Raw genomic sequence first — 25,264 nt, 5'->3', positions numbered from 1 at the left:
GGTGATTTTGCCCCACAAAGGACATTTAGCTCTGTCTGTAGACATTTTGGGGATGCTGTTAAGCATCCTGCAATACATGGGACACCCTTTGCCTTCATCAGAGAAATATCTTGCCCAAAATGTCAGTAGTCCTGAGGTTGAGAAATCCTGCTTTAGAAAATCTGAGAAGTGCAGGATAGATTTTACCATGGTTTTTTTTCCCCGTAAGATGACATGTTCAAAGACGTCACATTTATAATTCCCTTTAGTTTTCACCTTCATTCCTTTAGGAATTTATTAGAGCATTGAAAGAGCTATTAGGAAATGATTTTGTTTATTCAGTTCAGCATTCAGCTAACGTATAAATGATGTGCCATGTATCACATACTTTGGTTGCGGAAATAGAAAAATCCAAAAGATTCAGTTCTTGCTGTCAAGAAGCCTCAGAGCCTAACAAGGGGTTACTTAACACAAAAGGCAAAACTGTTTAGAGCATTACTTTCAGCCTTACTAGAGCATTCTGAATATAAAGTTGTCATTGGATGATTGATTGGATGAACTTTGTACCTTTGTTTCAAAACATGAAATAAGAAAAAATCAAGAGCATCTCTGAAGAATAGTATAGAAGTAAGTTTTTAGTGTTTTGAAGTGTTTTAATATATATGCTTCTCACTTAAAGGTTTTTAATTATAAAAATTATACATAGTCATTGTAACATAGAATTATGTAAATTTTGATATGAAAAGTCACTTCCTCTCTCTCCTAGTATCACTCTCTAGAAGTAATAACTTTTAAAAAAAACTTTTTATTTTATATTGGAGTAAAGCTGATTAACAACGTTGTGATAGTTTCAGGTGCACAGCAGAGACTCAGCGACATATACATGTATCCATTCTCCCCCAAACTTCATTCCCATCCAGGCTGCCACATAACATTCAGCAGAGTTCCCTGTGCTGTACAGTAGGTCCTTGTTGGTTATCCATTTAAAATATAGCAGTGTGTACGTGTCAGTCCCAAACTCCCTAACTAACCCTTCTCGCCACCCTTCCCCGCTGGTAAGCATAAGTTTGTTCTCTAAGTCTGTGGGTCTCTGTTTCTGTTTTGTAAATAAGTTCATTTGTATCATTTCTTTTTAGATTCCGCATATAAGGGATGTCATATGATATTTCTCTTTCTCTGTCTGTAGAAGTAATCTCTTTTAAAAGTTCACTTACATTCTTATAGACTTTTTAATGCCAATAACATAATAATATAGCATCTTTGCTGTATAATATTTCAATTGCTTTTCCCATTTAATGTGTTATTGTTTTCTTTTCACGCATGTAGGTTTACTGTTTTATCTGAAGCAAATTATTTCATTGTTTGGATACATCATAATTTGTTTAACCATTCCCTTATTGAGGTACATCTACAGTTTTTTCACCATTACAGACAGCATCACGGTAAACGATGTGTTGTTCATATATTGTTGCACAGTAGCATTAGTATTTCTGTAGAACGCATTCCCAGAAATATAGTGTATATAGTAAAGTTTTTTATTTTATAAAATTTCTCCCTGCCAAAGGTTGTACCAGGCTGTACTCTTGCCAACGGTGTCAGATAGTGCTCTTTTCCCCATTTTCCTTTGCAACACTGGATGCTAATAAAAAAAAGTAGAAATCCTTCTACTTATTCCTCTGCGCCGTTTATCTGTTTGTCCCCCCTCTTCCACCATCTCCTCTTTTCAGTCCTTCCCTCGCTCCTCCTGCTTATCCCTCCCCACCCCCCCCACCCCCGTTTCCTCTGCCACACCTTTCTTTGACTTGTGTATTTTGAACTGGTCTATTTATTGGTTTGTAGGAGCTCTTTATATATATATATATATATATATATATATATATATATATATATACACACACACACACACACACACACACACACATACATATATTAACCCCTTGTATGTATTTCCTCACATACTTTTATGTTTGCTTGTGCTATCTTTAATCAGGGAAAAATTTTTTAAGTTTTATGTAAAATTTGTCAGTCTTCCTTACCTGAAAATAAAATATATTTTTATATTATTCTTCATATCTTTAATCAACAAGGAATTTATATATGAAACACCATAAACGTATGATGGAGTCTTTTTCTCAAATGGATAGCCAGTATTCCCAATACAATGTTGAATATAACCTTCTCTTCACACTGACTTGAAACATCTCTTTGCATATGTTGAATTCCTACTTAAAACTGTGTAACCTATATATTCCTATAAGAACATTCAGCTCTTATTTTTATGTATAGCAAACATAAATATATTACTATTAATTTGTTCATTTACAGATGCTCTATTCTAATTCATCAAGCTATTTTTGTGTCATTACCACATTTTAACTTACTTCAGCTTTATGATATTTGATATCTTGGTAGTTCTAGTCCCCTATGATTATCCTTAACTTAAAAATTTTATTGGTCATTCTCTCACATTTACTTTTCCAGATGAACATCAGCTTAGCATGTTCTTCTCTTTTTTTGTATGTACTCTTGAAACTAAACTTGTATGACACTTAAGTGAATTAAAAAGACACTGGGTTCAAGCCAAGGTGAGGTATATTTTTTGTGTTACTGTTTATCTGTGACTAGGTACATGTTTATTCTAGCACTTTTTGATCCTATAAATGCCTAAAATCATTTAAAAAATAAAGGTGGTTAATGGGTGCAACAACATCCAGTCAAACTAAAGATACTTACAGTAAATATGTATTGACCACAAACTTAAGTAATTATTTTTGGTTTATGAGTTTTCTGGCAAGGATATTCTATGAACAATGATGAGATAATCCCATAGAATAAGGTCTTTTTTGTTGTTGTTGAGAATATTTTAAAATAGTTGGTGTGCTTTTACAAATATAATATTTATTACAAAATCTTTGTCACGTAGATGGTATTGGTGGTGATTTCCTTATTTTGCACATGGGATAAACTCTGTCTCTGGAGTATTTGATGACTAGGTCAAGGCTCAAGTTCGTGAATGTTTTGGTGGCAGAGCCTTAGGTTTCTAGCCATGCTGATTAGAACTGATTACTGCGGGGTGGAAGATACCTGCAGAGTGTAAAGCACCCTAGGACTGAAGAGTGGGGGATGCCTCATTAATGGCTAGGGAGAAGTTAGGGAATTATAGACTGATGAGACATGGCAGCATATTTATGGAGAAATCATTATTACATATAAGTTTCTATGGTTTTTCTCTTACCTCTTCTTAATTTAGCCTTTCCCATTTCTAAATAGTCTGTTATTGTCTTCCCTAATTTAGAATATTTAATATTGTTTTACTTTCTACTTATTGAATGAGAAAATAGTCCTTGAAAATAAATCTATAAAAGATCTTTTTTGTTTTAAAGAGTTCTTTCCTTCAAAGCTTCAGTTATATAGTCTTTAAAAATTTATTGATCACTGCCCAATCTTTTTCAGAATAAGTGCCCCATTAACCCTTACAAATCACTTTTCCATGTTATTTTCTCCTCCTTTTTGTTTATTTTTCAGGGTCAGATCAAATCTCATTTCATTTGTTAAGTTGTTCCTAATTACTCAGGTGCATACTTAGAATACTCTTGCTTATTCTTTCTACAACTTAATCTCCACAGTGTCTATAACTGTCTCAGAATAGTGTATAAACTCTTTGAGGGACTTCCCTGGCGGTCCAGTGGTTAAGACTTCACCTTCCAATGCAGGGGGTGCCGGTTCGATCCCTGGTCAGGGAGCTAAGATCCCACATGCATCGGGGCCAAAAAAACAAAACATAAAACAGAAGCAATATTGTAACAAATTGAATAAAGACTTAAAAAAAATGGTCCACATCAAAGAAAAAAATGTGATTCACATCTTTTTTTAAATCTAGCTCTGTCACTGCCCAAGACTGCATAATCTATGGCAAATCAACTGTTTTGAACTTTAGTTTCTCTAAAGTAAAGTAAGAATAATTATACCTGTCTGCATGGCTGCTGTGAAGGTAAAAAAAAGAGCATATAAAAACCTCCTGGCAGGAAAGCATACAAGAGTGCCCATAGGAAGTGCCAGGTGGGCTTTCTAGAACCCAGTGCTCTAAACACTAGGAGGTGGCTGGTATCTTATTTATTTATTTATTCATTCATTCATTCATTCACTTATTTATTTATTTATGGCTGCGTTGGGGCTTCGTTGCTGCACGCGGGCTTTCTCTAGTTGCCGCACGCGGGCTTTCTCTAGTTGCCGCGAGCGGGGGCTGCTCTTTGTTGCGGTGCGTGGGCTTCTTATTGCAGTGGTTTCTCTTGTTGTGGAGCACGGGCTCCAGGGGCGCAGGCTTCAGTAGTTGCGGCACCCGGGCTCAGTAGTTGTGGCTCACGGGCTCTAGAGCGCAGGCTCAGTAGTTGTGGTGCACAGGCTTAGCTGCTCCGTGGCATGTGGGATCTTCCTGGACCAGAGATAGAACCTGTGTCCCCTGAATTGACAGGTGGATTCTTAACCACTGCACCACCAGGGAAGTCCAAGGTGGCTGGTAATAAGTGCAGGAAGTAGGTAGAGAGTAAATTGAGGTTATTGCCTTAAGAAGAGAACTAAGATAACTTGCAAAAACAATAGAGATCAACTCATGGTTTTAAAACTTAAACCTTTAGGGGTTGATCATTAAACTCTGTTTCTTGAATGCTTGTTGTGAGCAGAGCGCTGTGTTGTGTGCTTTGTACTATGTGGACAGATGTATGACGCACTTCTTACCCTCAAAGAACTAGTAGTCTAATATTGATTGTGTTGTGAAGACCAAAGGAATTAGTCAGAAGAGGGTAAATCGTGGTTATGTAAGGAGGAAGTTTCATTAAATTCAGCAAGTCTATGACAATCGTGTGGTGCTAGGGAAATTTGGCTTTGAATCCTTTACAAAGGAATATACATTGAAAAATGTCTTCAGGAAAGGGACCTAGATAATTTCATGTTCAAGAGACAGAGCCAAGTAGATTTTGCTGCTTAGATCTTAGCCCCAGGAAGGAAACAGTAGAATTCTGGAGGACGTAGCCCAGCAAGGGGTAACCACTAGGGATAGAAGAAGGCATTGCTTTAGAGACAACTGGAGTATGAGAAAGGAGAAGTGGACAGGTAGGTGAGCTGATTAAATAAGTACATGCCCTGCTGCTAAGGTGAAGTCACTTCTTTGTTCCTTGGTTTTGTTGTTGTTTTTTTTGTCTACAAAACAAGTAGGTTGGACTTGATTAACTGGCTAGCTGTTATTTTCATCCAAATGAAAAGTCTAAAAGATGATCAATTCTTCATCCTACTAGAGACTGAACACTAATCACTAATATATTAATCACTAATATATGAATCTTCAGAACATGTTTCTTTCTGGTGACCATGATTTGGTGGGTGGGTTTTACATGACGTGGGGGAGGACATTGGTAGTTTTCTTTGGAATGGCACATTTTAACCTCCTAGTAGGCTGTTTGATTTAAAGGACATCTTAATAGTTTGGGAGTCACAGGCACATATATCCACAGAACTAGAAACCATTTAATTTACTTCCTTATGTAGATGAGAAAACTGAAGCTAGTGAAATTAAATGAACTGTTTAAGCTGTAAGGTAGGCAACAGTTAATTAGTGGCAGAACAGGAATCAGAATCTAAGCTCCTTATTTCCATCCAGTACTCATTCCATGCTGCCATTATTTTGGGACTTTCAGTGCTCAATTTCTTGAGGTTGTTATACAGAAAATGAATTTGTTATTTGGTTGGGGAAGATGAGGGAATACAGTAAACATTTTACACTTTTATGTGATGGATATATGTATCTCTTACTGATCCATGACTGATTATTTTATTTATTAGTTTATTTCTGACCTCTGTCAGTAGATTTTGCCTGTCATCCGCATGATGCTAGTTACGGGGGGGACTGTGTAATGCGGTTGGATAAGTCAAAGTATGTCACATTGCCGTTAATAACAGCTTAATGGAAACTTTACTAAATGTATGTTTTCATTGACTATGGAGAACATCAAACTGAATTAACATATTTCCAGAATAGCCTGAATCAAAGTTCTCTCTCAAGGGGAGGGTTCTAGGATTGGAATTATTGAACCCCTTGAAATAGCATGCAAAATTGTGTGTGTGGTGTATTTTTCTGCCAAGAGTGTCCCATTGTTTTCATAAGCTATTTCAAAGGGGTATCTGACCTAAATAAAAAGGTTTATGAACCATTGCTTTAATGGGTGAAACTCAGATCTGTAGTACTTTTTCCTCTAAAAAAGACTTTCATTTACATAACCAAATTTTTGAAATACTACATCTTAGGTTTGAGGTTTGATATCCTCTAGATAGGATCGCCAGAAATGAAAAATAATATATTTACTGCATCCCCAGAAATATTACAGGTTCATATTGTGACTTTTCTCTGCTTAAAGACCCACCTACTTTTTTTTTTTAAAAAAAGTCAACATTAACAGTATTTCAATGTACTAAATGTATAAGTGAGTAAAGGGATTTTTTACACACAGAATAGAAGGTATTAAAATTAATCTTAATAGGAAGTGGGGATTAGCCCTGTATAGCCTGGACTGAGACGTTTTTATGCTTTATGGTTCTTTTTCCCTGTTTTGACAGAGGCCAAAGTCTGCCATGCCTCTGTCAGTGAGGGTGTTCTCCCCACCTACACACACCCCTCCCCTGCCCTCCTCCCCCCCAACATCATCACCAGCATGCTCTCAGTTTCCTCCTTCCTTATCACTCACTCACCTCTCACTCTTTTTTACCTTTGCTAGAACTTTGGAACTGCTTTTATCATGGAAATCAAACCCCTCCACAATTCTCAATCTGTTTTCCTAGTGTTTTTTTCTACTTCCTTGCCTTAATTTAAGGTATATCCTCTCAAACCCCAGGGTCTGGAAGATCAACTTTATTTTCTTTTCTGCCTTTTCCAACAATTATTCCTTCACCCCCCTCCTTCCTTTTTTCCCCTTCAATCTCTGCTCCTTTGAAGTTTCTGTCTTTTGCCCGAACCAGCCTTTTATTACTCTTCACTGCTCTCATCTCCTGAACAATCTCGTGGTTACTTTTCCTTATTCATTAAGACTTTGGCAGCTGGCTGACAGTGTTCTTCTACACCCTAAGCTCTTCATAATCATAGCTTGTGCATCAATGTAGAGAAACAAGTCCAGCGGCATGGACTTGCTGTTCCTTGAGCACCTCATTTCCAGTGACCTTCCCCTCTCATCAGCAATTCACTGTAACTCTGCCTCTTCCGAAATCATGAAACCAACCTCTTGTCCCATTCTGACAACAGCCACCTAGTTGTACTTCTTACGTCGTTAACTTTTCTTGACCTTTGGACCCCTCAACTTTCTTTCAGTACATGAGTACTCTTCCTTTGTCATTTTATTTGTTTAATTCAGCTTAGAGCTCATTATTTGTATGATTTCAATAACTTTTCCCTCTTTTGTTGCTAGTACCTTCAACCACCTTGTTTCTCTGCCCTGTTTTTGTACCTGTTGGGTAGAAACTTCACTCTGAATGAAGCAGTCAGCGTCTTCTCTCTGCCTGTTCCTGGATGGCTGAACCTTGCTGGAAAAAGCCGCATGGGTAGGCAGATGGATTCCACTGCAGATTCGTTATTGCAGATCTTAAATGGGCCCTCAATACTATCCCACGGTTGCGGTGGTTTTGTGTGTATTCAGCTCATTCTTGGTGCAAAGATTATTGAAAACTTTATTTTCTTCACCAGTCTTTTTACTTTTCTTATTCACCCTCAGTCTCACCAGGTAACTTGTTGCTATGTTACAGAGAAAATAGAAGCTAACTGTTAGGGGTTTTCATCTTCTAGCTTCTCAACATTGTATAAGAATGTTGAGATCTGGCTTCTATTACAGTAAAAGTGCCTTTCTCCTATTTTAGTTCAGTTTCTACCTGTGCTTTATGTCCCATCCCTCTCCACATTCTCAGAAATTCTAAAATATCTGACATGATCTTTTTTCTTCCTGATATTTTCAGCCAGCCCTTTCGGTTTTATGTTCTCCATCAGATGATCCCATGTTTCCCTTTTGCTACCATTCTACCACATTCCTCCCTTTCCAACCAGATTTTTTTGAGAGGGTCATTAGTCCATATCTACAATTGCTTATCTAAAGCCTTTGGGACCAGATTTGACTTGGAAATCAGAATTTTTTGGGTTGAGAAAAGCATTAACATCTGTGGTATGATAACCCCAGTGGAATTTGGGGCAGCACCCTTTAATCATCACATTGTTATTTCTGCACTGAAATGTATGGCTTTCCACTTTAAGTGGGATAAATAAGGGCTACAAAAAGCTTCACTTTAATCCAGGTCAGGTTTTGCTTCCGAATGAGTTAAAACAAAAAAACCTTAATTTTTCAGAGCTTTTGGATTTTGGAATTACGCGTAAGAGGTAGTGGACATGTACTTGCTGCCTGTTTTCTCACCTTCATTTTTTTAACCCATTCTGGCTTTTCCTTCCCTCACTTCTCTCAGATGGTTCTTGCTAACTCTACCAATGACCTTTATCTAAAGGACTCGTGTCACTAGTGAATGTTTTCAGTCGTCTCATTTGACTGAACAGCAACTTCAGACTCTGGTGATGCCACTTCCCTTAGCTTCCTGGCACCATCCTCCCCGGCCCTCCTGTCACCTTTTTGCAGGCTCATTGTCCTCTTTGTTGCTCTCCTCTGTCTTGTGATTAAAGGTTGAATTTCTTGCAAGCCTTTGTCCTGAGACCACTCCTTTTCTTACTCAGTATTCTCTCCCTTGGTGATCTTACTTATGTCAGTGCCTTCAACAACTAATGATGTGCTGATGAATCATAAATATATGCTCCAGCCCAGACTTCTCCTTTGAGTGTGACCCTTTGTTTTATCTTCTCCTCTTTCCCTTCCCCCCACTTTCTCACATCATTTTGTTGGCTTCCAGTTGTGTTAGAAAGAACATTAGGATCTTTGCTGTGACTTAAAGGTCCTGCATTGCCTGGCCATTACCCACCTCTTCAGCTCCATTTAACTACGTTCCGTCTCCCCTCTGCTTTTACTCCCTCTGAAGACCATGCTGCCTCCTACAGCAGGGCCCTCATACAGCTACTCTCTGTTTGGAATGCTTGTCCTTTCTGGGTAGTTTATTCCTACTCATTTTTTGTGTCTTCACTTAACTCTTATTTTCCTGTGGAAGCACTGTAATTCATGTGCCCTGTCACCAAATCTGATAGTACCATATACAGATGATAACACTAATAACAGTTTTAATTTTACTTTTATTTTTTGTGATCAGTTTTCTCCACCAGACTGTAAGCTCTCTCAGTACAAGGATTATGTCTGCTTTTGTTCACCACTATGTTTCCAGCATAGTGCTTGGCATATACTAAGCAAATAGCAAACATTTTCAATGAATTATGTACATTAATTTATCTTCTCTAATTTTAAAAGTAATTTTTGTATATATATTTACCAGTGTAGCAATGCAGTTTCCATAGTTTTATGTGGACCCAATCCTGATGGTACTCTTACTGAAAATAATAAAGATACATTCTGAAGAATTTCATGAATTACATATGTATTTTTTAAAGGATCAAATGCATAAAAGTCTTACTTTGATCTAGCTCGTAATATATTCTCTGTCATGTTCTTAATTTACTTTTTCTATATTGACTTCTTCCCCCATATTCTATGGAGATATCAAATATCTTACTAAGTCTAGTATTGTGAACAAGTAAAGTATATGCGGTATCTAGCACAATTCAGCAGACTCTCAACTTGCTCATTAGTTTATAGGTATCACGATTAAAAATAGTTTAGCCATCTGCTAACTGACCAGACAGTTTTAGTATTGTGAAAGGGTGTGGTAGGAGAGGGAGATACAGGGTCTAGGTATAATGTCAGAATGAAGCTCAATGCAGAAACCACCTTGTGACCTCTTAATACTGAAACTTAAGAGTCAGTTCAAAATTAGGAAGAGATTTGGTGGAGGTTAAGCACAGCAGAATCCTGACAATGGGGGATTTCCCAGAATAGGGTGACAGAAGAATTTCTTTCAGCATTTTAAAATTTCGCTGAATATTTTTTAGAGAAAAAATATGTATAAAGATGTGATTCTGTGAAAATTACCATAATATGTATTTAATATGTAATAAATGTTTCTAGGAATCAATTTGAATTAACTAGCGTTTTATATTTTACTCTTTCATTAGGAAAATCAATAGATTCCCAGTCATCTCGGAGTGAATCTGAAATTGTGCCAAAAGTTGCTAAAATGACTGTATCTGGAAAGAAGCAAACTATGGGATTTGAAGTGCCTGGGTAAGATTTTTAACCCCTCCCCCCTTTTTTGAAATTATATTGTCTCCTTGTTAGACTGTAAGAAAGAGAATCTCTTTCAATTTTGCATAATATAATCATTGAAGTATAATGGGTCCTCAGTATGGCATAGTACAAAGAAAAGGGGATGAGAATTTAAGCTTGATTCTAGACTTATCTATGTATATTAACCTACCTCACTGTCAGTTTCCTTATACAAATTAAATATAGCTACTTTAACGTTAAAAACCTATGATTTTGTGAAATCTAGCACTGTGAGGTAGGGAATCCTTTGCCACTAGATGGCGAAAGTAAGCAGTGTTTGGGAATTAAATGTAGTTGGTGAATCAAGGAATCATTAATTAAATTTTTTTACTATTTAAACTCTTACAGATTTTCATAGTGAATAAAATGGATCAGTATAACAAAGACAAAATATAAAATAAAACTTAACTAAAATTGCAAATATCTAGTGAGAAACGATAAGTCATACTGTAGTAGCACTCATTTATTCTTTCTTTTCACAGTCTTTAGGATTCTCTCAGGAGTTTTTATAGACAAGGGAAGTGGGTTGCTTGAGACATAACAGCACAGTTTAAAGACATTAACTTTAATTTTTTTTTTTTGGCCGCACGGTACAGCATGTGGGATCTTAGTTCCCCTAAAGACGTTAACTTTAAACTTCTTTAAAAGTTTTCACGTTTTTCAATCATTTCCTAAATCTATTATTTATAAACTATATATATTTTTTCTATCAGACAAGAAACACTATTATCAAATATAAACAATAGAGGATTTTGTTTTCTTCCAATTTCAGGACATACAAACTCGGCAGCCATTTTTTCTCCCTTACAACATTCTTTTATGTAAATTAATACAAGTATCCATGAGTCTTGGTTGGGAAGAATGTTAATGATTACCTAGTTCATTTTTTTTTTTAATAGAAGCAAGACTTTATTCATTAGATTTCAAATTTAGTGAGGGAAAGAACTCCATGTCTAGCACATAGTAGGCATTCAGTATATGTTAGTTAAATGGATGAATGAAAAAGTTAATTTTTAATTTGAGTAACTTTAGCCCGTTAAAATAATTCTGAATCCTGATTCAGTAACAGAAAGCTCAGTGTATGTCTTTTCTCTCTGAATGAAGGTTGGGTTGTAAGAATCATAAGTACTTTTTTTATTCTCAAGTCTTGAGTGCAATTTAATCCTATTATGGAATTATTTTCATTGAGAGAGGAAAAAATAAATAGAATACACAATTCCTTGTTCTAAGGATTTTATAATCTTATGCAGAAGGTTTCAGAGGCTTAGAAAGCAACATGCAGATGAGCATAGTACAATGAAAAGGGAATGAGAAAATAGGCTTGATTCTAGACTTGTCTATGTATATTAATCTATCTGTATATTAGAAGTAAATGCATAGTTATCTATGTGAATATTTATAAAAATAATGGGCAATAAATGATCAAGAAAAAAATAAATATAAGTAATTCTTAGAAACCCACCTCTATGCTTTACAAGGATAATGCAAGCCTTTCAAAATCTTACAAGACTATATGCTTCATGAGGACAGGGACCATTAATGTTCATCATCGTATTCCTTTCATAGAATAGTTGTTTAAATATTTATTGATCAGAGTCCTTGGAGAAATACATTTTATTTTAAAAATAAACCTGGAAATAGTATAAAGGTAAAAAGCAGCCTGTGAGCCAATATTTTGATGTGGCCCTGTGGGAGAAGTCATCAGAATGTGAAAGGTTTGCAAGTACAAATGGAGATACTCAGAATGCATATTGTTGCTCAAGGACCAATCTATGTTTATTTCAAATACTTTTATAGGATTTTGGGGGGAAATTTATAGGAGGGATAATACTTAGGCTGTTGTTTTGATTTGGTCTCAAGAAAGCACAGAGAAACATAATTAAACACTTTTGAGTCAAGATTTCAGCATCATAGATTTCTACGTACTGTGATTCCCAGTGGCAGCTTATAAAAAACGGATAATGCATTTCTTAGAAGAAACTGAAACAGCAAACTTTTTCTTCACTAATAGTAAAGATAGTAAATATCTCTCTAGAAAGTGCAGTAAGTAAAAATCGTTAGAACCTTGCATAGAGAACAAATAACTCTGTGGTTAACCTCTTTAATCTAAATTATTAGCTTTCCAGTATCATTTAAATAACTCACAAAGAAAGATTAAGCCTCTAGATTCATGTAGAAATATTCCTACTCTTGGAAAGATGGTTTTAAAAAGAAAAACAGACCAGTCACTTTAAAATAGTAGATAAGGTTACAAAATTATATCATAAAGCACCTGAAAAAATATTCAACCAACCTATTTTTTCTTCTGTACCAGTCAGTAATTATAATCCTGAACCCAGAATGGTCATTTTTAGACCTCATCTTTGAGATTTTTCACAATCTTAAAACATTAACTTTTACTTCATATTACGCAGAAGTTTTTGCTAAGTACAGACTTTCATCGATGCTTTTCTAATTACTTTGACCCTTTTCTCTAACATTGTACAGTTTAGTGAACTAATTTGCAGTTTGCCTAAAGTTTACTTGAAGGGAATGTTATTATGAAAGTGAAAGAAAAGCAAACCTTTCATGTTACTGAATTGTAAATGAAATAATCGAGTCAGGCCATGTTTTGTGACACTCTTCCTATCCTGAGCAGGGCTGCCTGGATTGGTGGGTGAGCTGAGTTTCAGGCCTCAATCCACTGTGTCAGCCATAGCTGTTCTGCTTTTATCTGTTTTCCATGTTGGAGTTAGTGTGAGCTTTCCTTTGAAGAAAAGCCTCTGTCACTGAAAACAGAAAGATTTGCAGCCAGAGATTGTGATTTCTCTCAGGTCTGATCAGAACCAGATTCTGTGATGTGACTAGTCATTCTGGTTGAATACTTTCATTGTAATTTGTAGGGTTTTTTTTTACTCCCCTAAATGCAGAGTTGTCATGTTTTTGTTTTAGAGAACTAGCTGTGGTCATTCAAATAAATGTTTGCAAATTATAGTTTAAATTTGATTTACTTAACTTAGTCTGTTGGACTCTTTTAAAAAAAGGAATGGGAACATTTTCCACATACTTGTATTTTTTCCCTGTAGTTTGAGATGAAGCTAATCTGTCTAAGCAGTGTTAAAAAGTGAACACCAAAGTTGGTTAGTGGAGATTTGCAAAACCAAAATAAAATGGGAATGAATATGAGGCTTTTAATGAACTTGCAAGTATAACGAATGTGATTCTTTCCTGAGGCATAGGAGGAAGGGTCAGTGTTGAGCGTGTAAAAACACCCTGAGGGGGAACAGTGAATCTGTTTTTGTTATTGTGGGCAAGAAGAAAATATTGACAGATGTACTGTTAATACACATTTCCATTACTCTGCAATCCTTAAGTTATTTTTGTAAACTGCTTTCTGTATGTAATTCTTCTCTGCCAGATCCACATTGAGTCCCATGTAATTGGTTTCATTCTTAATAACTTGCAATTTAACCTGTTCTTTGTCCTAATTCTGTGTCATTGAAGAAAAGGTAAGACACATAGTAGTCTAGTTGATTAGATTACATCCTTTATAGCTATCCATGGCATAGCACTGGTATAGTTTCTATGGAGGATAGTCCAAGAACTATTGAAGAACTAAGATCAGTGTTTACTTTTGGAGGCATTGTCATTGTCAAGGAGGAAATAAGTTAAGCTAGATGGTATTGTTTCTACTTTACATATCTGAGTTCCTCAATAGATTGTAAGCTTTGGGGATCAGTTGATAACTTTTTCATTTCTTTATCTTTTCTTCTCAACATCAGTGCTAGTATATGTTAATATAGTTTTTAGTGAATCAAGTGTTTGTTGAATTAATGAATGAAAACTCTTTTGCCAAAAGTAATAAGAAAATGTACACATTTAGCGATATTTCCCTTAAGGATAGTGTTTGAGCAAAAAAAATTGTAAGTCTGTCCGGTTGGAGGAATGAGTTAGGGATAAAACTGATAAAGCTATTTTTTTAGTACTGATTTATCTCCAGGAACACAGTGCCAATTTTTACAGAATATCTCCTTTATGCCATCTGTTTTGATAGGATTGTATGGCTAAGCTATGGGCTTACACATTGAATTTCAGTTATTTTATGGGATATTTTCTTCTTATCTTAGTTTTTGGTTGTCTGTTTTTCTCTTGGGATCTTCCATGTATGTATTTGTGTGGTTTGGGTCTAGCTACTTATCATTTCCACCTTAACAGACACTAGCCACTGAGTGAAGATCATTTTTTGGTCTGCAAGTAATAAGGAATATGAAGAGACAACTTCTCTGCCCTTCTGACATTATAGGATGTCAGTCGAAGTGTTTTAAGCACTTTATTCCTATCTATGCTTTCTGTAGAGTAACTGCTGAAGAAAATGGTCACATTTTCCACACACCTCAAAAAGGACATTCTAGTGAAGATACCAGCCTTGTTGCTTCGGATGTACTTGAGACCGCTTCTAAATCAGCTCTTCCATCCCACACCATTCAAGCATCAGAAGAGCAGAGTTCAACACCAATACCAGTGAAGAAGTCTAGCAAGCTGAGGCAACAAATAGATATCAAAGCGGAGCTGGAAAAGCGGCAAGGAGGGAAGCAACTCCTCAACCTAGTGGTCATTGGTAATGGCCTTTGTTCCTCTGGATTGTCAGTCAACTGCTCAAGCCCAATAACTTTCTAGTGGCAGCATAGATACTCGTTCCACTCTGCATTTCTGTGTGGGTGTAAATAGACATGAAGCAAGGAGGCATTGCGTCATAATGTCAAATTTCCAAGGTCATTCTGGGTGAAATAATGCCAAGTCACTAAAGAGGTCATTAGACTTGGTTGTAACATTTTCATTTTGTGAGCATTAGAAAATTGCCTGTCTTGTTGACAGTCTTAATTTCCAGAAATCAAGGAAAATTTCCCCCCTTTAAAGACACTTGCTTTTTTCCCTCCATTTAGACATCTTAACTGTTCTTTGATAAAAATTGGTATTTATTACTCTAAACACTGACATGAACTATTGAATTACATATTCATGCAGTGCCTCAATATGAACAACATCTAGAAAATGTACCTAGTATTAATCCTCAATCAATTTTCTTTAGGTCATGTTGATGCTGGGAAAAGTACTCTGATGGGCCATTTGCTATATCTTCTGGGTAATGTAAACAAAAGAACTATGCATAAGTATGAACAAGAGTCTAAAAAGGCTGGCAAAGCTTCGTTTGCATATGCATGGGTCTTGGATGAGACTGGCGAAGAAAGGGAAAGGTAGTCACTATATTTCAAAATTTTCATTCTGAAATGGTATATAGTCTTTTAAATAAGTATGTATTATGTGTTGAATATGCATGAAACAAAGCATGAAATATTTTAGAGACTATTTTTAGAAAACAGTTTTCAATTATCAGGGAAATGATTTTATTGTAGTTTTCATTGTAGTCGACATACATTTTTTACTCTTCCAAATTCTATAAAAATAGTTTAAAAAATGTTTATTAAAAAATTTTAAAAATGCAGAGAAAAAGGCAGTAAAAACCCTTAGCTAATTATTCTGTGGGAGAAGTTTCGGTTGTCACTTTCCTGAGTATATGTCAAATTGTCTTGATTTTAAATTAAAATTATGAGTAAGACTCTTAATTTAAAATTAATATATATAATGTTAATATACATAAGATTAATAATCAGGTTATAAAGGAAAGGTAACTTTTTGTAGTAAACTGTCTTCTGTCTAGAATCAAAATGACCAGTAAATTCAAATTACAAGGCTTAATTCATCTTTATACTTTCTGTACTAAGCTTTTATGAGACAGAGTAACAAACAAGTAATTAAACCTGTCTCCTACCAGGTAGATCTAATCCATTTGATTACTCCTGTACGTGTTACTGTGTTCAATGCTAACTTTGGTGAGATTTTAGGAGAATATAGATATTCATATACCTCTGGCCAAAGTATTTCTCTTGAAGTCTTTTTAGATATTTCATGTTAGAACTGGTAGGGATGGGGAAGCCAGTGACACCTTTGTCAGAAAAGAAAGAGGACACTTATAATTAAGTGAAATGGCAAATATACCTACTGTCTCAAAATAATAGAGTGAAGTCCTCTGAAAGTCCTGAATCAACAAAGAAGTTACTCTGTTCTCTGATGTCTTCATTCTGAATATGATTAGAGAACATATTTGGATTTTCATACTTTTTTAAAGTGTATATGTTTATTTTTTTGGAGTATTGATATAAGATAATTCTCAATAAAGCAGGTCACAATATTCCTTAGCTCTTCTGATAAGTAGAATTTTATATCATAATGGTTTGAGTTTTGTTTTGTTTTTTTCTTGTAGGTGTCTTTCTTATTCTTCATAGTATCACAAGTTTGTTTTACAACCTCGTAAGAAAAAATAGTTGGACAGTTACACATTTTTGGAAATCGAATATTGGAAAACAAAATTTTGTATGCTATCAGTATTAGAAGACTAAATTTCCACCTATCAGCTTATTAAGCAGATTATTGATACATGGCTTTTTAGTTTTCTTTGTACCATCTATTAAGTAGGTAAAGAGATTGAGGACAGTATAATTAAGTTAGAATGGCTTTGTTTGCATTTACTTCATGTGTGAGTTGAGCAGGCAAGTAAGCTAATAATCTATCTCTTTCCTAGAATAATTAATAATTTTAGTGTTTTTTTAATAATAAATCTGCTAGTTGGCTGTCATATTTTTGCTGCTGGTAGTTTTCTTGCTCAGCATGCTACAATTTTTAGAATATTCCTTTATTCTGTAGGTAGCAGAAGCTTCCATATACATAATGGGAGTTTTAATTCACCACTATATATTCCTTAGTAGCATTTCAAAAATACAGTGAATGCTTATCCCACCATGTTAAATATTTATAAGTCCTCTGTTCTGCTCATGTGTTGGACAGAAATTAGTAGCCTGAGTGACATTTTCATATCCTCTCAGTTACAAATGCAGAGCAGAGCTGGGTCAAAAGAGTATGGTCAAAGCAGTCCAGGGAGGAGTTCGGACTCAGTCTTGGTTCATCACTATTCTCAGGCAATTATTTGGGGATAATTAAAGAGAATTAAGTATCATTTTTGCAAACTCAAATGGCCCATGGTTTCAGATTAAACTAGAATAACTTGACTAAGGAGACCCACAGTTACCTGACTGCTAGGGTGAACACATAATTTACCATTATAATTGTTGGGACACTTTGGTAGTAGAAGGGAGTGCTCATTCCTTACTATGGACTATCCTGGGCAAACCAGGATGAATAATTACCTAGTTTATTGCCCACGTGATTTCCCTTTTTAAATTCCTAAAGTCTAGAAAGACTTGCTACTTTTGTAGACCCTCCTGGACTTTCTTATATCTGAATCTATGTTTTTGTGGCTAAGAAGAGGCACTGTGTTGGACTCCAAGAGGATGACATGGGATGCAAAACCACTACTGTTCCTCTCTCTCAGTTGTTAAAAAATTGTGCATCTCCTTTGATATTTCCTGTTTGCTAAATGTGTAACATACTGACCAGCCTTACAAATGAAAGTTTTATAAGTTTATTTCTATAATTAGTGAAGCATAAATGTAAGAAAATGAGGAAAGGTACATCTTGATAGTGGTCATTCTTCATTTTTATCTTTTCTCATGTGCAATATTTATTGTTTCCCACTCCAGATATGTCCCTATATATCTTTCTTTGTTTACAATCTGTACTGCTTCTTACTGAAAAAAAAAAAGGAAATGGGAAGCATCAGTCATTTTGATTAAGCTTTTGTTGTATCCAAACCTTGTTTTAAAGCCATACCAGTGTAATTCTGTTACAGCAGAAATTCCAGATAGCCTAATTATTCAAAATAATAGACTATATAATAGAATTCCCATTATTACTTAAGAATTTAGACTGTCATTTCACCTATATTATTAAATAGTTTAATCCATAACACTGATTATTTCTATAGTGCATTCTAACCATTTTATGTTTTCTTTAAGGGGAGTAACAATGGATGTTGGTATGACAAAGTTTGAGACCAAAACCAAAGTTATTATATTAATGGATGCTCCAGGCCATAAGGATTTCATTCCAAATATGATTACAGGAGCAGCCCAGGTACCAGATATTTTCTTAACCAAAGTACACTGATTGTACATAAAATTTCCTGATGCTGAGGTTATAATGCTAGGATTATAACTTTTAAAATATTAAAATTTTAAATTTTTTAAAAAGTTTGAAAAAAAATAGAGAAAATGTATTTTTCATGATCTTTATTGGTACTTTATAAAACCTTTTCTAATTTATTACAAAGAAGCAAATGTATAAAAGGTACGAATTTCTTTGTAGTAAAAATAATGGTAAGGGCTCAATGAGGCATAGCTTTATAATTCATTTATTACTAAGTTGGAGTGAATATTTCAATATCTGCCTTTTCACTATATTTATATTCAAGTCGTATATCTTTTTAAAGAGCTAATTTATGCAGAAATATTGAAGCTTGGTAGTCTTCCCCCTGTGATTTATTTGCTTTCTTAAGATTAAAAAACCATTGCAATTTGTAAGCTTACATGATTCTTAATGAGGATACTGAAAAAGCCAAAGATAATAACTTTAAATAATTAAAACAATGCAAATAGCACTACACATATAGGACACTGATTTCTTCTATAATAGATGACTATTGGAAAATATGGAGAGTTCAGAAATTTGTGTCACTTGGCAAAAGTGTTCAGCGATTTACCATTTTCTGAGTTATTCCACCCATTTAAAGGGAATATTTATCAACAAATGTTATGAGCATGTCAACCTAAATAGGATGTTATATGAATAAATTAGAATATATTTGAAGATAAATAAGGAAGTATTTGATTCTAGTTAAGGAAGTTGACATAATTTCAGAATATTAATTTACAGTCCATGGACTGAATGAGATAATGAAGATTGAAAAGTAATAATTATCACGTTGATTGAGTACTGAATACAGGCCAGACTCTGTACTAGGTATTTTGCATGCACTTAGTTTAATCTAATCCTTGTAACAATTCTGTGAAATACATATTAGCCCCATTTTAAATTGATATACTTCTCATTGCATTTACCAAAGGATATATTTTTCTCTGTTTCCTTATGTGTATGTGTGTGTATGTATGTATGTGTGTGTATGTGTGTGCATGTATGTATGTTTTCATTCAGTGAAAACTAACTGAATGCCTGCTATGTGCCAAGCACAGTGGTAGGCAGTGTGGAGATATGATGGACTACAAAGTACATTTTGATAGTTTAATGGGAGAGGCAAACACCAGAACACACAATGACACTGAAATGTTTTTGAATCCTAGACTCTTAGAGTCCGGAGTAATCATAAAGAACCTTTATTCCAAACTCCTGGTGGAATTAGGGTAGGAAAGGATTTTAGAGATTATTTAATTGAATTCCATTGTAAGACAAATGAAGAAATAGGCTCAAAGATATTAAGTAGCGTACCCAGTGTATGAGGTACTGTGGTAGGCTTTTCTGGATACAGAGATGCATATAGCACATGTTGCCTCTCCTCAAGGAAATCACAGTGTAGAAAGGTAAGACATGTAACAATGAAAGGCTAACACAGATGGACTACAAGAAGAATATACACAGTATACATTATGGATGAGGAGAGATCGCTTTTTACCACTTAAAAGGCTTCCTTGAAAATGTATAGGCATTTGAGCTCCCAAAGACAAGCTGTTGCTTAGAAAGAATAGAGAAATTGCCCAGTAATTTTTTGTTAATAGGAAAGAGGATCAGGAAGAATACTTACTGACTTAGGTATCTTAATACCAATTCAATGACTTTCAATTTTTAATCTAAAAAAGTAAATATAATTTGACAGTTATTAGCAAAACCTGATGAGAAGGAGATTTACAGTCATTGAGCCTAGGATTTGGAAGGTCAGGGCTTTAAGTAAACTACATTTATCCCCCAGTGTTTCTGTGAGGTGAGATAGCTGTCTATTTGCCTGAGGTGTGAGACCTGCTAGTGACAACACATGAGTGAAAGAGCCAATTTTCAAATTGATTGCTTTAGTTTGTGCTCTTAACTAAGAATCCTTGATCAAAAGAACTGGATCTCATTGAAGAAATTAGGAGTTTAACATTAGAAGTCATGAAGGATTGGGTATGAATGATGCACTTAAGAGTAGATATAAAGCAGAAGGAATATTTGGGTAAGAATTAAAGGAAAAAGAATAGAAATAATAGTGTAAATTGCCCCCACCAAAGTATGTACATGATACTTCTGATTTAAATTATAAAGTTCTGTTGTATTCCGAACAAAGTATCTGATAAATTCTTTACTTACTTTATGACCATTTCATTTCCCATTATGGTATGGATTATATGATGACATATGTGAAAATCTTTAAAAACTGCTAGCAGAAACATGAAGCGTCATTGAGGAAACAACAAAGAGAAAAGCTGTTCTGGACTCTGTTCTGACCAAAAGGCCAGAGCACTTGATGTGAATTGAATGAATATAAGAGGACCCTTGAGAAAAAGTGATTGTCTTGTAACAGTCTAAGATAGCTGAAGAGGGGAGTGCCAAATTTAGACATTATATCCTGAATTACAGAAAAGCAGATTTCTATAAGAACGGGTATGCATACAAGGCAAAAACTGTAAAAGGGGTAAATGAAAGAAGGAGTGTTCATTTAAGAAATGTCCTGACAATGCACTGACAGAAATCATTGATGAGGAGGAGAATGGAGGAACATCTATGGTTGCACAAACTGTTTTCTGCAAATTTTCAAATGCTTCATTCATATAGTGCAAGTGGAGTCGCGTAAAGAAGCATCAACAACACAAATAGTGGGAACCTGTAAAACTAGGTTCAGTAAGGCTAAAGAAGAAAATGACCTAAGCTAAGGTTAGCACTTTTCCTTCTTTGTGTGTGTGTGTGTGTGTGTGTGTGTGAGTGTGTGTGTGTGTGTGTGTGTGTGTGTAAATTGAGTATAAGAGAAGAAATGTCTTTCATCTGATTCTCAAAATGGTCCACAAAGGTTAGGAAACTTTGTTATTCAGTTTCTTTTTTGGTGGCTGTAGGGGGTGAATATGCTATATTTTTGAAAATTCATTTATTGACAACTTTTCATCATTATAAACAGTACTCTGACAAATCCTTTGTAGATCCATAATTACTTCTCTAGGATAAATTCCTAGATACAGAGTTGATGGGAAACAAAATAAACATAATTTTAAGGCTCTTGATACTTACTGTGAAAATGCCCTCCAGAAGGTGGTGGACTTACTGTCCCCCAGGCAATGTATATGAATGCCCGTCTCCCTGCACCCTTGCGTGTGTAAATAATTTTGTCTTTTAAATCTTTGACATTGCGATTGGTAAAATTGGAGAAGGGAGGAATATGTTGATGTGTTTTTAATGTCCTGGTTTTTTTTGGTTTCTAATAAATTTGAATTTTCTTAATGTTTATTGACCATTTATATTTCTTCCTTAGCAAGTTGCTTGTATCCTTTAACTAGTTTTATATGGAGCTGTACTTTTTTTTCTTCTTTGGTAAAGACTTGATATTAAGATTACAACTTTTACCTTAAATGTTATAAATATTTGTCACTGTTTAAGTATGTTTTAATTTTATGTTTTTTCTCCTTTACCTGATTATCATAATTATTATGTAATCAAATATGGGAATTTTTAATTCTTTATGTCATTTTTTTGGCACATGCTAGTAGTACTTTCTTCTATTTAAAATTTTAATCCATCTGTGTAATTCCTTTGATTTGCTTTGTGTTTGGTGTCAAGTTAGAGTCTGCCTTTAAAATCTCACCAACACAATTAATTTAATAATCTGTCCTTTGAATTAAAATGCTGTGACATTATTTCTAGTTTTGATTGTTATTTTTTTCTTTTTTAGGCAGATGTAGCTGTTTTAGTTGTAGATGCCAGCAGGGGAGAGTTTGAAGCTGGATTTGAGACGGGGGGACAAACACGAGAACATGGCCTCTTGGTTCGTTCTCTGGGAGTGACCCAGCTCGCAGTTGCAGTCAATAAAATGGATCAGGTATTTAAAGGCTTCTTGAGAATTTGTTTTCGATGGTAGTTAAGATGATGGTCTGCTGTATTGATGACCTCAGGTGTGACTAGTATACATTTTCTTAGTCCAGTTGTCATATTTTAAAAAATAAATTCATGATGCTAATATTAAATAAATGAGGTATTAGTAATTTTTAAGCAAGAAGATAAATTCTCACTTTCAGAATTAATTTATAAATCTTGAAGTCATTTTAAGTTATAAAAATGCATATTTTAGTATAAAGAAAACCTGAAATAACCTATATTTCTAACTCCCCCGGCCAATTTTTAACTTCATTTTTTACTTCCATCCAATTTATTTTTACACGTAAAAATCTTTTTTTAATAATATTGGGTTCTAGTCTGTTTCATTATCTACTTTTTCAAAAAATTGACAATATTCTTGTTCATGTTTCCAAGTAATTAATAATTTTTATGCAAAGAGGCAAAGAGGTAGTTTTTATAGCTTTATTCTAGTGTATTTTAAAGATACACTAACATTTATTCAGACAGTCCCCTACTTTTGAATATTTCCAGTTTTGTGTATGTGTGTGTGTATTTAGAAATAGTCTATTCTATGGAAATTTCTGGGCCTAAGGATATATATATATATTTTAAGACTTGCTGTACATGATGAAAATACCTTTGAGGAGGTATTTAATTTATTAAATAAATTATTAAATAATGTATTTTTATTTAAATTATTAAATTTCCTTTTGGTTTCTTTCATTATGCTTAGGTATTTTCTTACCCTGGGATCAAATTCATATTCACCTAAGTTTTTCCACATAGCTCTTTTATAGTATCATTATTACATATACCTTTTATTTTTTTCCCAATATTTTAGTACGTAAATTTTCAGACATAAAGAAAAGTTCAAAGAATTTTACAGTAACACCCATATTATACCTGCTACATAATATTCTACCACTTGCTTGATCTCATTTTTGTCTATCTACCCCTGTACATTAATCTATCTTATTTTGACATGAATTTCCATGTAAGTTACAAGTTACAGACATTGTTACATTTACTCCTAAATACTATAGCATGGGAATGGTTATCTAGAGTTCATATTACATATACATATACTAAGATGTCCATTTGACTTGTGGGGGGGTGTCAGTAATTTTATTTTATTTCTGCAGTTGGTCCAGGCACAATTTAATAAGTTATTCACTTTTTCTCCCCACATTTGAAGTCACTTTTAGCATAACCAAAAAATTCTATTAACAATGGAGTTTGTTTCCAGCCTTTCTGTTGTAAGAAAAGTTATTTTTAGATCATATTAATAGTAAGATCTGACATGTGTGCTTTAATTTTAATAGATTTCATATTTATTAGATTTTATAATTATATTTTATAGTCTTGACTGTTTATATTTTATTGCAAAAATTTAAATTTTTTATATATAGCATGGTCTGAAGCATAGTTTTAAAAATAAATTGGATCTTTATCAGGTTAATTGGCAGCAAGAAAGGTTTCAAGAGATTACTGGAAAACTTGGGCACTTTCTTAAGCAAGCAGGTTTTAAGGTAAGATAATTTTAAATTTATTTGGGTACTTTTCCTTAAGTCTCATCTTACTGATATGAGAGAAAAAACTACTTTGGTATTCTTATTCAGTATTTTAATTCTTTTTGTTTTTATTTCTCCCTGGTATTATGTATATCTTACATTCTTTGGATTATTTTATTTGTTTGTTTGATTGACCGTTTATTGCCATGCCACGCGTGGCATTCAGGATCTTAGTTCCCCAACCAGGGATCCCTGCAGTGGGAGTGCAGAGCCCTAATCGCTGGACTGCCTGGGAATTCCCTGGATTACTTCATTTTAGAAAATTGCATACATTTTATAAATTGGCTTGGATCTAGTATAAGTAGAAGACTTTTTCTCCACCTATTAAATTAGATGTATAGGTTTAGGGGGGTCACAGAGGAATGTGGAAGCTAGTAGAAATTTCTCCAGCAAAAATGTGAAATATGCCTGTGTTACTAGGTAAAAATGCTTGAGTGTTTTGGAAACACTCAATGCTTAATGCTTGTAAGTTTCCCTCCCACAAAATCAAAAAAGTTGAAAACTGTTGTATCAGATAACTTCAGTGCAGTAGTTCTCTGATTTCTAGTACTTTTAAAAAAGTACAGTGTTGCTTTTGCAGGCTTGGTACAGTTATGCTAATAGTGAACATTTTAACTTTTTAAAAACAATGTTGTATTGAGTTTATATTTCAATCTTTTTTATAGGAAAGTGATGTAGCTTTTATCCCTACAAGTGGTCTCAGTGGTGAAAATCTAATCATAAGATCTCAGTCAAATGAACTTACAAAATGGTATAAAGGACTGTGTTTATTAGAACAAATTGGTAAGAATACTGCCATATTAATTTTAATGCATTATGAACTTGATATTAATTTTATTTAGATTTCTTTATGGGGGACAGTGATATGTGTGGAAAAGCATAGGATTTGTAGTCAGAGGAGCTAGGTCACCAATTTTGAAATTATATGCAATATTTAAACTGATGCTAAATTTTTCTTGTTTAATTAATGCCTGCTCTATCTACCTCACAGACTGTTGTGACATTAATGAGAAAACACATGTAAAAACATTTTATAAACTAGAGTATTATATGAATCAGTCAATTTGCTGTTAGTATTTATTAAAAAATTATTTTTTCTGAGAGACATGGGAGTATAGTGGACTCATTGGACATTAGTCAAAAATTACTTTAAAATTAAACCTTGCCATTTTACCATTTTTTCCAGATTCCTTCAAGCCTCCTCGAAGATCTGTTGACAAGCCATTTAGATTATGTGTATCTGATGTTTTCAAAGGTAAGTGCTACCTTTTCTATTGGCCTTCTCCAGTATGGTCCCTGCCTTTCCATTCTCTCCTGACCTCTTTTGTTGGACAAAATTATTATGTTGTCTTC

The 25,264-nt window shown here is 34.4% G+C and overlaps 1 protein-coding gene across 3 annotated transcripts in view; it reads left to right on the top strand.

Moving 5' to 3' along the window:
- Positions 1-25,264, top strand: part of HBS1L (HBS1 like translational GTPase) — an 81,031-nt gene that overhangs the window by 40,038 nt on the left and 15,729 nt on the right. The window contains exons 6-14 of one of the 3 annotated variants that reach the window (XM_059083804.2): positions 1,306-1,421; positions 10,169-10,277; positions 14,654-14,916; positions 15,388-15,553; positions 18,269-18,386; positions 22,177-22,323; positions 23,795-23,869; positions 24,577-24,694; positions 25,098-25,166. In XM_059083804.2, the coding sequence (XP_058939787.1) occupies positions 1,306-1,421; positions 10,169-10,277; positions 14,654-14,916; positions 15,388-15,553; positions 18,269-18,386; positions 22,177-22,323; positions 23,795-23,869; positions 24,577-24,694; positions 25,098-25,166 (1,181 nt within the window). The remainder of the gene's footprint in view (positions 1-1,305; positions 1,422-10,168; positions 10,278-14,653; positions 14,917-15,387; positions 15,554-18,268; positions 18,387-22,176; positions 22,324-23,794; positions 23,870-24,576; positions 24,695-25,097; positions 25,167-25,264) is intronic. The other 2 variants (XM_059083799.2, XM_059083800.2) reach the window with 2 other exon arrangements.

This window comes from Kogia breviceps, chromosome 13 (genome assembly GCF_026419965.1).
Source record: "Kogia breviceps isolate mKogBre1 chromosome 13, mKogBre1 haplotype 1, whole genome shotgun sequence".
Taxonomy (NCBI): Eukaryota; Metazoa; Chordata; class Mammalia; order Artiodactyla; family Physeteridae; genus Kogia; species Kogia breviceps.
The sequence above is the reverse complement of the archived record's forward strand: the minus strand, read 5'-3'. Positions and strand labels throughout refer to the sequence as shown.